Source organism: Thalassophryne amazonica, chromosome 2 (assembly GCF_902500255.1).
Source record: "Thalassophryne amazonica chromosome 2, fThaAma1.1, whole genome shotgun sequence".
Lineage (NCBI taxonomy): Eukaryota > Metazoa > Chordata > Actinopteri > Batrachoidiformes > Batrachoididae > Thalassophryne > Thalassophryne amazonica.
Window position 1 is genome coordinate 112,327,676 of NC_047104.1, and position 16,190 is coordinate 112,343,865.

Sequence of the window (16,190 nt, forward strand, 5' to 3'; positions counted from 1 at the left end):
AAGTAGCACACTCATTTATTAACAAAAAAGTTCAAGTTGTGCTTCTTTCTGATAAGTTCAAACCATAAATTCTTTAAGGAACATGATATTTGCTATATGGTGACTAGAATATAAACATGAATGAACTGCCCTTTACAGTCCCAACATGTACAAGATGTTCATTCTTCTTCCAGCTCCACCAGCACACCATCACAGTCTTTGGGATGAAGAAAGATCACTGGTTTCCCATGAGCACCTATTCGTGGCTCTGCTGACAAAGTTCTAATGTTTTTGGCTTTCAGGTCTGAAATTGCTGCCTTGATGTCATCAACCTATAACCAAGAGGCAAAGTGAACATATTAATCATGTAAAGGGTTGATTTAAAGTCAAATGAACAGGACTAAAGGTTGGAGCAAAGGTTAAAGGCATTATCATATTGTGACACAGTGTGTCTCACCTCAATACAGATGTGGTGCATCCCTCCAGCTTTATTCTTCTGTAAGAAACCAGCGATTGGACTATTCTCGCCCAAGGGATGGAGCAGTTCCAGCTTTGTGTTGCCAAGCTCCACAAACACTGTGTAGACTCCGTGTTCGGGTAGCAGAACCTTGTCACTCACCGTGGCCCCCAGGACATCTCGATAGAGAGACGTGGCCTTCTCCAGGTCTGGGACAGCAATAGCGACATGGTTGAGTCGCCCCAGCTTCCACAGTGACTGTGGGACCCGCTGCTGTGTTGCTGCTGTGGTTGAATGGACTCTGAAGAGTGTCTGACGACAACATCTTGAAAGACCTGCTAATGAATAAATAAATATGCAGTGTGGAGTAAAACTCTATGGTGGCTGAAAGAGGCACAACCATAGACTGTGTATATACAGAACAAAGCCTTCGTGATGTCACCCACTGGTTTTCTATAGAGACCCAAAACAGCTGAAATAAAGCCCGTGTCTGGGCTATGTTGACGGTGGTGCCATGTTCACAGCAGCTAAACAATGTACTCATTAACGCATAAAGGGGTGGAGTGTGGGTAGCTTCGTGTGACACCAAAGACGCCTGAACTTAAGAGTCCAAGCCACCTAACTTGGGTTCGAGTGTTTATTAAATCATATTTTTGGGGACTGTGCGGGGGTTCTCCTAATGGTTTACTTTATAAAAGTAAACGTTATGAGCTGGGAATTTTCTCAGAAATTGTGCATTAACTGGACCAGTGGGTGGAGCTACCAACAGTGGCTAAAAGTGCTAATGCCGTTAGCATACAACATTAAATCCAATGAGAGTTTCACTTAATGTGAAAACTGCAAAAGAAACATCTTAGATGATCTGTTAGGTTGTTTCACTGCGCAACAAAGCACATTATTACAGGTGCTTGTAATAAAATACTGCCAAAACAACATACAGTCTCCGCTACCAGACGCATCGAGCAGACAATGGCTTAAAACATCTTAAACTCATGTTAGATATATCAGTAGATTTTTGGGTTTATATTTTATTTTGTTATGTTTTGGTATTAAATAATCATTTCATTTAAAAGATTATATTTTTAGTTCGCTAGGGGCTGAATCATGTAAGTGTAGTTGTGTAGAACTGGTTTTTGCACTGAGAACAAAGGATGGGTCAGGTTGCTATAAGTTTCATTTTACTGCAGGTCAGAGCAAGGGTGGTGGGAACCCCCAATCACAGTGAACAATTAAGTTACAAAGTTGCGAAATGAGGTCTGCCCATTGTCACGTGTTAGATAATATCTAAGATATTGCTAATTCTTTATTTTATGTTTGCTTATCAAGTATTTGTGTTACAACCCCAATTCCAATGAAGTTGGGACGTTGTGTAAAATGTAAATAAAAACAGAATACAATGATTTGCAAATCCTCTTCAACCTATATTCAATTGAATACATCACAAAGACAATATATTTAATGTTCAAACTGATTAAGTTTATTGTTTTAGTGCAAATATTTGCTCATTTTGAAATGGATCCCTGCAAAAAAAGTTGGTACAGTGGTATGTTTACCACTGTGTTACATCATCTTTCCTTCTAACAACACTCAATAAGCGTTTGGGAACTGAGGGCACTAATTGTTGAAGCTTTGTAGGTGGAATTCATTCCCATTCTTGCTTGATGTACGATTTCAGTTGTTCAACAGTCTGGAGTCTCTGTTGTCGTATTTTGCGCTTCATAATGTGCCACACATTTCACTGGGCGACAGGTCTGGACTGCAGGCAGGGGCCCAGAGAAGGCGGCGGCGTTTCTGGATTTGATGTATGCCTTTTGCTTTGCATGGTAGAGTTTTAACTTGCACTTGTAGATGTAGCAACGAACTGTGTTTACTGACAATGGTTTTCTGAAGTGTTCCTGAGCCCACACAGTAAGATCCTTTACACAATGATCTTGGATTTTAATGCAGTGCAACCTGAGGGGTCAAAGGTCACGGACATTCAATGTTGGTTTCTGGCCTTGTCGCTTACATGTAGAAAGTTCTCCAGATTCTCTGAATCTTCTGATTATATTATGGACTGTAGATGATGGAATCCCTAAATTCCTTGCAATTGAACATTGAGAAACACTGTTCTTAAACTGCTGGACCTTTTTTTTTTTCACGCAGTTGTTTACAAAGTGGTCATTCCTCACCCCATCTTTGCTTGTGAACGGCTGAGCCTTTTGGGGATGTTCTTTTATACCCAATCATGACACTCACCTGTTTCCAATTAGGTGTTCTTTGAGCATTCATCAACTTTCCCAGTCTTTTGTTGCCCTGTCCCAAATTTTTTGAAATGTGTTTGCCTGCATCCATTTCAAATGAGCAAATATTTGCACAAAAAAACAACGTCTATCAGTTTTAACATTAAATATCTTGTCTTTGTGGTGTATTCAACTGAATATAGGTTTTAGGATTTGCAAATCATTGTATTCTGTTTTTATTTACATTTTACACAACGTCCCAACTTCATTTGAATTGGGGTTGTATTTGTTTGAAAGTTCTGAGAAATGTAAGTTGTTTCACTTCCATCATATGTCCAAGTTTCAGACACAGGGAGAGCTCCCCCTGTTGGTGAGAGCCAGTAACATTAGAAATGTGAGAGTAAACCACACCCATTGTTAACACCCACACTGTATAAAAGTGTTGTACAAGCTACTTCGTGTGCCTTCACAAGATGGACAGTCTGTGAGGGACACGGGCCTGTTTTTTTTTTACCTTTAATAAACTAAAAATGAGGAATACAATGGTTTGGTTCTTAATAAAGGGCAGTAAATTACATGACAGAACCGGGTATAAATAACACACCTGCATTCATTATGTTTTATAAAAAAGTTGTCTTTGTTCAGGGTTCAGATAACATGTTTTTCTGCGAGGGACACATGTCCTGAAACCCAGGTCTGTTAATCTCACAAACTCTAAATAAATTTTAAAATTGAGGAACAGATTGAATCCCGACTCTGATTGGGACAGGACACAAAAGATCAGGGGAATTACACTAAGAAGTCAGAAGAAATTCACCCATCCGTAAATTCAGCAAATTTGCACCATAGACGGATATTAGGGCATGGAGAACTCTACTGGATTACGGAGGTGATCCAGATCTGGATCTGGATCAAGATTTCACTTTATATAGGCTTTAATGTAGATTCTCATCAATTTGCACCACAGATTGATATTAAGGCATGGAAGACCACTGAATTTTGTTGGTGATCTGGATCCAGACTGGCGAACGTTAGAAATCTCTGATTCCACTTTGTTGAACATGTTCTGTTTTCTCAATTTGCAAGACATTTTTGACCCAACTGAACATTCTTGTGGCCTTCTTGATAACTCAAGAGGACCACAATGGAATTGTGTATTTATGTGTTATCCTCTGTGCTATTTATATATTGTATGCTATCTTGCATTTATATATTTACCAAATAAATCCATCCATCAATCTGTTGTTAAACTGCATGTCTTTTTTCTAGTTGCAATTTTTTTCTTAATTTTCTAGTGTTATGAACTCTCTCAGCCACTGTATAAAACAGATAACTTTATTATACTACAGTTATAACGCGTTTAATTGTGGATGAATGCCATTTTAATTGCGAATACCTTCATGAAACTAAGGCATTGTCTCGCCCTTTTTAGTCCTTAAAACATAATACGCACATTTACGCTCAAATATTTCAAAGATAAAGCGGGGGAAATGTGGTTTAAATGATAAGTCAGTTCATCCTGGTCGCACTTCAGCGCAGCTGCGGAACAGGCTTAGAGTTTACCATAAACCACAGCTCCATCTGACTTTAACGTTTGCAAAATAAAAGCAGTCAACACAAACCTGTAACCTTCACTGCGGCCGCCATCGTTCTGGTCGGAACCTTCGAGCGAGAGCCCAGTTTATCGGAGAGCCTGTTTATCTGCAGCACCGACACATGTGACAGCAACCATGGCTAACCGTTTATGTGGCGTGCTGGGAGATTGTCTAAAGAAAATAAATGTCAATACAGCGCATCCAGAGGATTTTTTAAGGTGAGTTTCCCCCGTGTCTGACTGTGTTGGTGGAAATAAGAACACTGGGACGTGGCCTGAGAATATTTCTAAGTCTGAGCGAGAAGAGGCTAAACTGGCTAACGATTAGCTTATATAAATATCTATATTATGGGCAATTCCATGTCAAATCAACTGATTTTTAGGGAGTTTTCCCCCCACTGGGTTTACTTAATGTAAATCACATCATTATAGCTGCTTTAGTTTCTGACAGATGAAGGCTTTTTTAAAACCCTTAATAAATCGATTTTGATTTCTTTCAGGCTTGTATCTAGTTGCTAAGAAAGTACTGTAGCATGAGTAGTACATCTTTCATGTAGATATTTGAATGATCTGATGTGTTTGTAGCTAGGGGCTGTGGATATTGTTACAGTATGTGTTGGTAGGTTATTATTATTACGGAGGTCACATGACATCCTAACCCAAGTCTTCCAGAGATGCACAAGCTGAAAGAATAACTGAAACAAGGTTGACATGAAAGGAGCTGAAAAAAGTCTTGTTCTCTCCGTTGGAGAATTGAACCTCTGTCTCCTGCATTCGCTGTTTTGCAGTTGTGAATCTCGCGCCTTCTCGCAATCCGTGACTCACGCAAGAGGCTGGTTTCAGCAGAATTCCGGTGTCACAGACCGAACAGTTCCCACGTCTGATTGGCCCCCCTGCCTTCACTGTGCATGCATTATTTCTGAGTGTCACCAGTGTTTCACAGATTGTCACTCCAGTCATCATCTATCTTAGCGATCAGAGCATCGCAGCAGCATGAGCTGCTAGCTGCTGCGTTCACTGTGCCTCCGTCATTTCAAAGCATCGGTAGCGACTCACTGATTATCACCTCGTTTCTGCTTAAAACTGCCTCGTTTTTGCTTAAAACTGACTTTAGAATGATTTAAGAGGCAGGGGTGGTGGCCAAGTGGTTAATGCGCTTGGTTTCAGTGCAGAAGGTTCCGGGTTCAAATCCCACCCCTGCCACATTTCTCCATGTAATGTGGAGTTGCGTCAGTAAAACGTGCCAATTCAACATGCAGATCCACCTTGGATTTGCTGTGGCGACCCCGAGTGGAAACAAGGGAGCAGCCGAAAGGACTTACTTTTATAATCCCATTATTCTCTTTGAATTCTTTGGGTGAAGAGAGTTTGTCTCAGAAGAGCTGCTGTGGTCCCAAATGACGCATGCGCATTGGAGCCAGGGCAGACCAATTTTTAGGGTGGGGGTGGGTGTTTGGTCTGCAACACCAGTTCAGGGCACAATGTAAACAAATCTTGTGAAGTATGGAAAACACCATCATCGGGACACAGCAGAAGTCCATCACAGGTGCTACACCTCCTGTAGATAACTGTCTCAACTTGGGAGAACGTGTCATCACCATAATTGCCCATGAACTCACTGGATCAGCGGCATCCACATCCTGGCTAGCCATTGTTTACATGCACTGTGAGATGCCGGAAATCTGCTGGTTCCGCAGTGCAGTCTGAGAAGTGCAGGGGGCTGCCAGGGGGATTATGGGAAACATTAAAAGTACAGAATGACAGGCGGGAATACTTACCACTGTGGGTTGCTGTGGACTTTACCCCAATGCACTCTAGTGACCATTTTTGGCAGATGAAAACATCGCCGAAGTCAGTACAAATACATGTAATTTAGTCACTTTACAAAGGGGTGATACTCGTCAATAAAGTCACTTTAATGTACAATGGTTCATTTCAGGTCAACTTGCTGTATAAATCTCATCAAATCTCAAAGATGGCTATCAGCTGGCTGTTAGAGACAAAAGCAAATCAGCTGATTTCAATAGACAATCAATACAGCCCAAGCTTGTTTTCATTGGGCTGCCAGTCGCGGAAGTACGAATTCTCGCCTTTGGATTCGCCACTTTGCTGGAAGTTATATGTACTCGCGCCATCCCATACTAACAAGGCCTTAGCAACGAACAGCAGTGTGAAGTTGAAAAAAAAATCCTGGACAAAATATTGAAGGCAATCTAGCTCGACACTTGGTGAGACATATAAACAAACAAAAACAAAACTCTTAACGTGCTGCACAGTAAATACATCTCAACGTGAATGATGAGATGTAATCCAGTTCACGAACGTTTAATGAAAAAGTTTATTTACACTCTGTCTCACAGTACTAAAGTGGCTGATGGCAGCTCTCTGCTGCTCACGGATTAAAGATTATGTATAAAAGTTTGAAGAATTTTCAAAATCCAATCTCGTACCAAACCGTGAAACGCTACCGGCTTGATGGTGCAGGGGTAATGTTTCTGATTGACCTCATCGAGAATGAGTTTACTTTTCCCACCCAGCATAGTAACGTAATAATGCCTGAGATGAAGGTCATCAGAACATTATGCTACCTGGCTACGGGAAAAATGTAAATTCTATAACATTTCTACAATTATTGATATCAAAATAAGCAATGTCATGTAAATGTTAGCCTACAACACTCACCTGTTTGAGAAGAACTTCACTCCTGTGCTGCAATCTTCACTCTCACTTTGGATTGCAGCGCGTACCAGCGCTTCTCACAGACATCGCTTGTGCACAATTACCAGCATAGAGAGTAACCATAACAATAACAGAATCAATATAATAATCGGAATGTTAATGAGGTACATTCAAACATTTTGAAGCTGTGTAACAATTCATTTAATTTTGCTGAGTTTCATCACCATAACATTAAATTATTTTCGTGATTACACATTTCGTAATACAGTTAAGGTTATATGATCAGTTGATTTTACTGTCCATTCATAACTCAGAGTGCATTTGTTTTTTCGCTTTCCCTTTTTGTGACAGCCAGTCACAGTTCATACCTAGCAACAGGGTCAACCACACCTCCTCACAAAGATAAAAGTTTCTGTCCAGTCCTTGCTCAGAGTTGTTCTCAGACACTTCCTGGATCACTCTTAAGCCCCTTTCACACCGGACCAATGTAGAGTTGCGTAATGCAGCGTACCAGCTGTACTGAGCTTATGCAGCCCTACGCTGTGTTTATGCAGCCTTATGTGGCAATATGCTGAGGAACACAAATGGATCCACAAAATGGATGCAAGTTTAATTTTTCCGTGGACTTTGGGTGTAGAGCATCAGGTGCAGTGCTCTACACAAGTCCACACAACACTCCGCTACTGTAAGTCTATGCAACACTGCGTTGCTGTACACTATGCCTCCACAATTGTACACAACCCTACGCCAGTCCGGCGAAAAATCCTTTTAGGTTTTTTTTTTGTCAGTACATACCTGCATTGCTACATTTTTTTTTTTTTTTTTTTTTCATCCTCAAAAATTCATCCTCAAAAATTTTCTCTCAAAAATTCTTGAAAGGGTAGTTGTAAAACAGCTAACTGATCATCTGCAGAGGAATGGTCTATTTGAAGAGTTTCGGTCAGGTTTTAGAATTCATCATAGTACAGAAACAGCATTAGTGAAGGTTACAAATGATCTTCTTATGGCCTCAGACAGTGGACTCATCTCTGTGCTTGTTCTGTTAGACCTCAGTGCTGCTTTTGATACTGTTGACCATAAAATTTTATTACAGAGATTAGAGCATGCCATAGGTATTAAAGGCACTGCGCTGCGGTGGTTTGAATCATATTTATCTAATAGATTACAATTTGTTCATGTAAATGGGGAATCTTCTTCACAGACTAAGGTTAATTATGGAGTTCCACAAGGTTCTGTGCTAGGACCAGTTTTATTCACTTTATACATGCTTCCCTTGGGCAGTATTATTAGACGGCATTGCTTAAATTTTCATTGTTACGCAGATGATACCCAGCTTTATCTATCCATGAATCCAGAGGACACACACCAATTAGCTAAACTGCAGGATTGTCTTACAGACATAAAGACATGGATGACCTCTATTTTCCTGCTTTTAAACTCAGATAAAACTGAAGTTATTGTACTTGGCCCCACAAATCTTAGAAACATGGTGTCTAACCAGATCCTTACTCTGGATGGCATTATCCTGACCTCTAGTAATACTGTGAGAAATCTTGGAGTCATTTTTGATCAGGATATGTCATTCAATGCGCATATTAAACAAATATGTAGGACTGCTTTTTTGCATTTACGCAATATCTCTAAAATTAGAAAGGTCTTGTCTCAGAGTGATGCTGAAAAACTAATTCATGCATTTATTTCCTCTAGGCTGGACTATTGTAATTCATTATTATCAGGTTGTGCTAAAAGTTCCCTGAAAAGCCTTCAGTTAATTCAAAATGCTGCAGCTAGAGTACTAACGGGGACTAGAAGGAGAGAACATATCTCACCCATATTGGCCTCTCTTCATTGGCTTCCTGTTAATTCTAGAATAGAATTTAAAATTCTTCTTTTTACTTATAATGTTTTGAATAATCAGGTCCCATCTTATCTTAGGGACCTCATAGTACCATATCACCCCAATAGAGCGCTTCGCTCTCAGACTGCAGGCTTACTTGTACTTCCTAGGGTTTGTAAGAGTAGAATGGGAGGCAGAGCCTTCAGCCTTCAGGCTGCTCTCCTGTGGAACCAGCTCCCAATTCGGATCAGGGAGACAGACACCCTCTCTACTTTTAAGATTAGGCTTAAAACTTTCCTTTTTGCTAAAGCTTATAGTTAGGGCTGGATCAGGTGACCCTGAACCATCCCTTAGTTATGCTGCTATAGACTTAGACTGCTGGGGGGTTCCCATGATGCACTGAGTGTTTCTTTCTCTTTTTGCTCTGTATGCACCACTCTGCATTTAATCATTAGTAATTGATCTCTGCTCCCCTCCACAGCATGTCTTTTTCCTGGTTCTCTCCCTCAGCCCCAACCAGTCCCAGCAGAAGACTGCCCCTCCCTGAGCCTGGTTCTGCTGGAGGTTTCTTCCTGTCAAAAGGGAGTTTTTCCTTCCCACTGTTGCCAAGTGCTTGCTCACAGGGGGTCGTTTTGACCGTTGGGGTTTTTCCGTAATTATTGTATGGCCTTGCCTTACAATATAAAGCACCTTTGGGCAACTGTTTGTTGTGATTTGGCGCTATATAAATAAAATTGATTGAATTGATTGATCCTGCTGAAGTTTGCTGGCGGTGAAGCTTCAAAACTACATAAGAAGAACAGGCAGGTCAAGTTTCCACATCCACTATGGCCCCTCACAGATGGATCGCCAGGGAAAGGACATGTCCACATCCACTATAATCCGTCACAGACAGATTGTCACAGACAGATTGCCAGCAAGAGGACATGTCCACATCCACTATAACCCCTCACAGACAGATTGCCAGCAAGAGGACATGTCCACATCCACTGTAACCCCTCACAGACAGATTGCCAGCAAGAGGACATGTCCACATCCACTATAACCCCTCACAGACAGATTGCCAGCAAGAGGACATGTCCACATCCACTATAACCCCTCACAGACAGATTGCCAGCAAGAGGACATGTCCACATCCACTATAACCCTCACAGACAGATTGCCAGCAAGAGGACATGTCCACATCCACTATAACCCCTCACAGACAGATTGCCAGCAAGGGGACATGTCCACATCCACTATAACCCCTCACAGACAGATTGCCAGCAAGAGGACATGTCCACATCCACTATAACCCCTCACAGACAGATTGCCAGCAAGAGGACATGTCCACATCCACTATAACCCCTCACAGACAGATTGCCAGAAAGAGGACATGTCCATGTCAACTATAACTTGGCATGGACAGATTGCCAGCAAGAGCACATGGCCACGTCAACTATAACTTGGCATGGACAGATTGTCAGCAAGAGCACATGGCCACGTCCGCTATAACTCATCATGGACGGATTGCGTATGTGATTGCCAGCTGCAGTGCCACCTTCACCTCCTCAAGTTCTCTCATGATTGTGGCATGTTAAATAAAGTACATTAACTCCTGGAAGTAATGTATTCTGACTTTTTCCAATGAATCATATCCATTGGCATGTATAGGCAGTCTGTAAAAACAGCATCATGGAGCCAAGCTTTTCCTCCCTGTGCATAACTTATGCAGCCATTCCTGCCAAGCTCCCCCTCCTGTGCACAACTTACGCAGCCATTCCTGCATACTAGATACGCAGCACAATGCAACTTTATACAGGTCTGGTGTGAAAGGGTCTTTAAGCTAAGATTCTTTGTTAGTGAGAGTCGGGAATTTGAATGTTGACAGTGAGACTGATGAAGGGAGAGAGCTGGCTGATATGATGGAAAGGAGGAACATGGACATATTGTGTGTGCAAGAGACCACGTGGAAGGGAAGTAAGAGCAGGAGCATAGGTGGTGGGTTCAAGTTGTATCATGGTGTGGACAAGAAGAGGAATATGTTGGGGTCATTTTAAAGGAAGAGTATGTTAAGAGTGTGCTCGCTGTTAAGCGAGTGTCCAACAGGATGATGTGTGAAGTTGGAAAATGAAGGTGTGATGATGAATATCATCAGTGCATATGTCCCACAGGTAGGTTACGAGGCAAATGAGAAAGAAGATTTCCAGAGTGGGTTAGATGAGGTGGTGGAGAGTGTGCCCAAGCATGAAAGAGTGGTGATAGGAGTGGACTTCAGTGGGCATGTTGGCGAAGGGAACGGAGGTGATGAGGAAGTAATGGGTAGATATACTGTACGTAGTACCAAGGACAGGAATGTAGAAGGGCAGATGATTGTTGATTTTGCAAAAAGAATGGAAATGGCTGTGGTGAAGACCTACTTGAAGAAAGGGGGGAACACAGGGTGACAAAAGAGTGGAGCAAGGTGCACACAGGTGGACTACATTCTTTGAAGGCAATGCAAGCTAAAATAAATTGGAGACTGTAAGGTGGTGACAGGAGAGTGTGTAGCTAAACAGCATAGGATGATAGTTTATAGGATGACTTTAGAGATGATGAAGAAGCGAGTGAGTGCTCAACAAAGGATCAGATGGAGGAAGCTGAAGGAGGAAGGCTGTTGTGTGAAATTCAGTGACCAGGTGAGAGAGGCACTGGATGGAGGGGAAGCAATTTTATTGTTGTGGGATAATGCGCTGGTGTCCTCTGGTGGTCTGCTCCAAGTACTTTCTAAGTACTTGGAGCAGACAAACACAGCGGGACTTCTTTAAAAACGCTGCATTTCTTTAGTGATGACAAGGAATTAAAGCATTTCCAGATGTCGTTTTCCAAAATAAGGATGCTGAATGTGCATAGGTTTTCATCAGGCTGTGATGATTAATCTGACTGAAACAATGTAACAGGTAAGATTAAGACTTTATATTTACTCAGTATGTGAATGGTTTTAATATTTGAAGCAGTTTGAACTGTTTGTGTGAGAACTGCAGCTTTCACTTTATGGCCCGGTCACACGGCACTTAACGAAGGGCAACAAAGCCCAAACTAAACAACAAATTTGGACTTTCGTTGGGATCATTTAACCTTCACGCAGCTTCGTTCCTGCAGCTTTCGCTTCATTGGGATTTTTAAACTGTCAGAAAATTTGAACGAATGCTGCTGAAAACTTCAATCCATCCATATTTCGTTTTGCTGTAGTTCTTGATGGGTTTTTTTATCGTGTGTTTAGTTTTTGTAACGTTAAGAGTTTACTTCGACTTCGTTCGATCGGCTAAATGTTTCCATACAGTGTAGAAGCTGGTTCGTGAGCGATGCTGCTGGCGCTGCATTCATGTATCATCGGAAATTACAGGGCAAACTCAGCCTGTTTTCTTGGATTTTTTTTTTTTTTTTTTAATCTGGGTGGGAGATCTGCTTCACTGGGCTCAGGCACCTTTATATAGGCCAGAATTAATCTTTTGTGTGGATATAATGAATTATTTTACCAAAAATAAAATGAAAACCACGCTCCTGCCACAAGCAACTGCTGAATTTGAAACAACAAAAAAAGTTGTGTAATTTCCGATGCCACTTGAACGCAGCAGCAGCGATCGCCTCCTGCATGCGCTTATTATTTTTTATTAAATATAACTATGAGTGTAGGAATGACAGTCCAGCCCTTCTGTATATGTGGCAACAGGTAGATGATTCACATGATTATATAAGAGCTGTTCTGGAAGGCAGAATTCACATTGTGGATCAGCTGTAGCTGGTTGAAATAGCCGCACATGTGGAGTCAATGCACAGCGTTCACACGGACTGATCAATTTACTGCTCTGATATATTCAGTCATCTTTACACTTATATTTATTCCCCCTTTTGACAGTTTTCTGTTATAAATTAGTATATATGGCTTAGTAACATAATACAGTGATACAGCAGCCACCACAGCACAGCAGCATTTTGTTTTGTTTTTATAATTGGGGCAAGACAGAGCGCGCAGCGCATCGTCAGTCTGAACCAGACAGTGAGGCTTCTGATGATGAAGGAGATGATCTCTCTGTTGTTCTGGGTGAGCAAGCAGAGCAGGTGGATCCACTGATGTGTGCACAGATCTCCACAGTGGGTCGGATCACGCGCTTCTGTTTGCAGCTTCTCCAGGACTCAGGCACTACAGAGCTCCGTCCCAGTGCAGAGTCCTGGAATGCATAGCAGGATGCAGACACACGCTGCTCCAGCAGTGGCTCCAGGGCGTTTCGTTTAAAGCGTGGAGATCATTTGCTTCGGTTTCATTTTGTTCCTCTTTTGTTCCTTTTGCACTCTTGATTCATAGGCTATTCTGTGATGGGAAAAGTCAAAGCTCATTCGTCCACCTTTCCTGGATGATTTGTGACTTTTTTACTTTTTCACTTCATTAAGGAATCGTCGCATGTCGTGTGACTGGGCCTTTAAATGCTGAGCCAGTCGATGGACAGCATGGTTAGCGCCTCCCTTTTGCGCCTTTAGCACCTGCCTGTCCATAATTTTGGGACCCCAGCTGAGGGGTGCCAAAAAAGTGGTATGTACTGGTCATTTATTATGGTACCCATCTGGTTGTGGAAATGCGCAAAATAGTGTGCCGTACCAATCCGGATCGCTTGGTGTTAACAGGGCTTTAGACGTAACCCTGAGAACTTCACTTGACTAAAACTATGTATTCTACTATATCACAGCAGTTGCAAACAGAAAATTATAAAGTCAATCTTGTTTAATAACCTTTATGGGTAGGATTCACTTTTGTCATTTCCATTTTTTTCAGCCTTCAAGATGGAGTGGCAGCAGAGTTTACTCTGCTCACTAAAACCCTGTATGACCTTCACAAGGCTCAGGAGCCTTCAGATTATAAATGCAGCCCATTGGTCGAGCTGGTGGTGGAAAACTTTGATGAAGAGCAGATCTGGCAGGAGCTGGAGCTGCAAAACACTGCTGTATTAAAGCATTTAAAAAATGCTATTGGCAAGGCCATTTCAGATGACACATTGATGTTATGGGAGGAAGAAGAAGAGGAGGATGAAGAGGAGCAGAACATTGATGATGCGCAAGAAGAAACTGATGATGAAAATGATGCAGCAGAAATAAAGAAAGAACTACCAAAGCAGTCTAAGAAAATGGTTGCTTGTGGTTCTGAGGAATCCAGTAACGAGGACTCGGACTTAGATTTCGATGTTGACGCCTTGGAGAAGTTTGAGAAAAAGAAGAAAGCAACTGGGAGCAAAGACTCAAAAATCAAGTTGGTTCCCTCTGAGGTTGATGATAAGTTCTTCAAGTTGTCAGAGATGGAGTCATTTTTGGATGATATGGACAAACTAGAAGGAAAAGAGGATGAGGATGAAGATGGCATAGACTATTTTCATGACTTGCCATCTGATGAAGATGATGACCTTGATCTCGAAAAATTGTCTCACAAAAAACAAAAGAAAAATGCTGTATGTATTTTGCACTTTTTCATCAATGTGCTGGCAAATCTAACCATTAGCAGCACTCTGGTATTATACTGACTGTTGTTTGTGTTGGTAGGTAGAGAGTTCTAGGAATCTTAAGTACAAAGACTACTTTGATGATGTGGATAGTGAACCAGGTGACCAGTCAGGTGGTGAAGATGATGGCATGGATGAGAGTCAGCAAGAGGATGATGATGATGATCATGTGGACAGTGACTATAATGGTGAAGAGGAGGACGGCGATGAGTAAGTGTGATTTTTAAAATTATGTAATTGGCATAATTTGTGTATTTGTGGTAGTGTGTGGGACATTTGTGTCTCTGTGGAATGCTGATGGGTGACAATGAAGAAACATTTGAGGTTCATTCCAGAAAACTTGTGTCTGCTCTTCCCCAGAGAAACATTTAAAGATGAACAGAGGGGCCAGTCTACAATGGCAAATAAAAGAGTGACCTTTAACCTCTCTGGAGAAGACGACAGTGAGGGTGAGGACATGGAGGACATTTTTGGAGGAAAACCCTTGAGCTCAAAAGATGAATCCAAATCATCTTTTGAGAAAAGACAAGAAAAGGTAACGAGATGAACAAAGCACATTTGACTTTAGAGGATGACAAAAGTCTTAGGTTGGCAAAAGAGGCTTGAGTTCATTCAGTCATTTTCTATACCCATTTACTCTGCATAAGGGTCACGTGGGGCCCAGAGCCTATCCCAGCAGTCATGGAGTGAGAGGCAGGGTACAGCCTGGACAGTTCACCAGTCTATCTTAGGGTCATATACAGACAAACACTCTCATCTACATTCAATTTAAAGTGGTCAGTTCACTTAACTTGCATGTGTTTGAAACTGGGAGGTACTCAGAGGGAACCCACACAAACTCCACACAGAAAGGCCCAGGCAGGAACCGATCCCATGACTCTGTTGCTGTGAGACAACACTGCTAACCACTGTACTGCCTTCTTGTTTGAGTTCATTTTGGAAGTCTAGATACTCAAGAGTCCAGTACTGAGTTAGAATGCAAACACTGTCTGACTTGGCTAAACATCTACACAATGAATGACTTTGGTCAGGTCTGGAAACATGCACAGGTGTCATTAAAATGCCATAAGTGTAACACAATGGGTGGAGCTCAGAACAAAGAACTTGCCATTACTTTGGGCATCTTATAATGGGCAAAGATAAGCTTGTTGCATCTCTGTGTACCATCGTAGCATTGTCTGACTAAAGGTCACATATCAACATATCCACCACACCATGGAACCACCCTCTGCCTTTCGTGGCAATGCCCTAGGTCCTGGATGGCAACCATCCAGGCAGACAACAGATCCATCCCCACCTCTTGAAAATAACCATCTGTTTTCCACAGCCAGGTGAAACGTGAGCATTTCCTTGACCAATGGCTGGGATCCTAAACACTGAGACACATATATGTGCTGGATCACACACAGAGAAATGTACCACATGGCCAAAACGCCATAGCCGATATTCCCTCATCTTAGTCTCTCTAAACAAATTGATTGACACAAAATCATTCCAGTGGTACCCAAGAATTCTCTGAAGAGACCTAGTAGTTCTGTGGCTAAGGGACAAACAAAAACCTCATGGTAAACCACTTCTCGATACCACTGAATGTACAAAAATATCACTGTGCCTGCTAGCATGGAGAGGACCCTGTCAGAGTGCCTGTTTATTTATTTTTGTTGTTTGCACCATGCACTTGTGCAAACCATTGGTCCAGTGACCTCTCAGCACATCTTGTAATGATGGCAGAACATAAACGTGTCCAGTCCTGCCAACGTCTTACCAAATATCCAATTTATTTATAAATCTGCATGTTGCAGACGTTGCAGAGGAGAGATGTTAACAGGAACATGATCATAAGATTGGTCAGGTTGCTTGAATTGTATCTAATTAGACCTGGGAAAATGAAAGTTTTAATTGTCAGATGTTAATG

The 16,190-nt window shown here is 41.8% G+C and overlaps 2 protein-coding genes across 2 annotated transcripts in view; one reads left to right on the plus strand and one right to left on the minus strand.

Annotated features, from left to right (window-relative positions):
- mcee (methylmalonyl CoA epimerase) lies at positions 1–4,373 on the minus strand. Its single transcript, XM_034192033.1, has 3 exons — positions 4,281–4,373; positions 437–774; positions 1–311 (listed from the first exon to the last, which is right to left on the minus strand). Exons 1-3 carry the CDS (start codon positions 4,303–4,305, stop codon positions 159–161), a joined length of 516 nt encoding a protein of 171 aa, XP_034047924.1. The 5' UTR covers positions 4,306–4,373; the 3' UTR covers positions 1–158.
- Positions 4,301–16,190, plus strand: part of mphosph10 (M-phase phosphoprotein 10 (U3 small nucleolar ribonucleoprotein)) — a 26,782-nt gene continuing 14,892 nt past the window's right edge. Inside the window, exons 1-4 of the mRNA XM_034191981.1 lie at positions 4,301–4,471; positions 13,558–14,224; positions 14,316–14,485; positions 14,636–14,810. Coding sequence (XP_034047872.1) covers positions 4,389–4,471; positions 13,558–14,224; positions 14,316–14,485; positions 14,636–14,810 — 1,095 coding nt within the window. The 5' untranslated portion in view covers positions 4,301–4,388. The remainder of the gene's footprint in view (positions 4,472–13,557; positions 14,225–14,315; positions 14,486–14,635; positions 14,811–16,190) is intronic.

Bases quoted from the DNA above. Each gene is read 5' to 3' on its own strand.
- mcee (XM_034192033.1), bottom strand. From the start codon at position 4,305: ATGGCGGCCGCAGTGAAGGTTACAG. The intron at 775-4,280 runs GTTTGTGTTGAC...TTTATTCATTAG, and splicing joins GGCCGCAGTGAAGGTTACAG to CAGGTCTTTCAAGATGTTGT. The intron at 312-436 runs GTGAGACACACT...TCTTGGTTATAG, and splicing joins TGCACCACATCTGTATTGAG to GTTGATGACATCAAGGCAGC.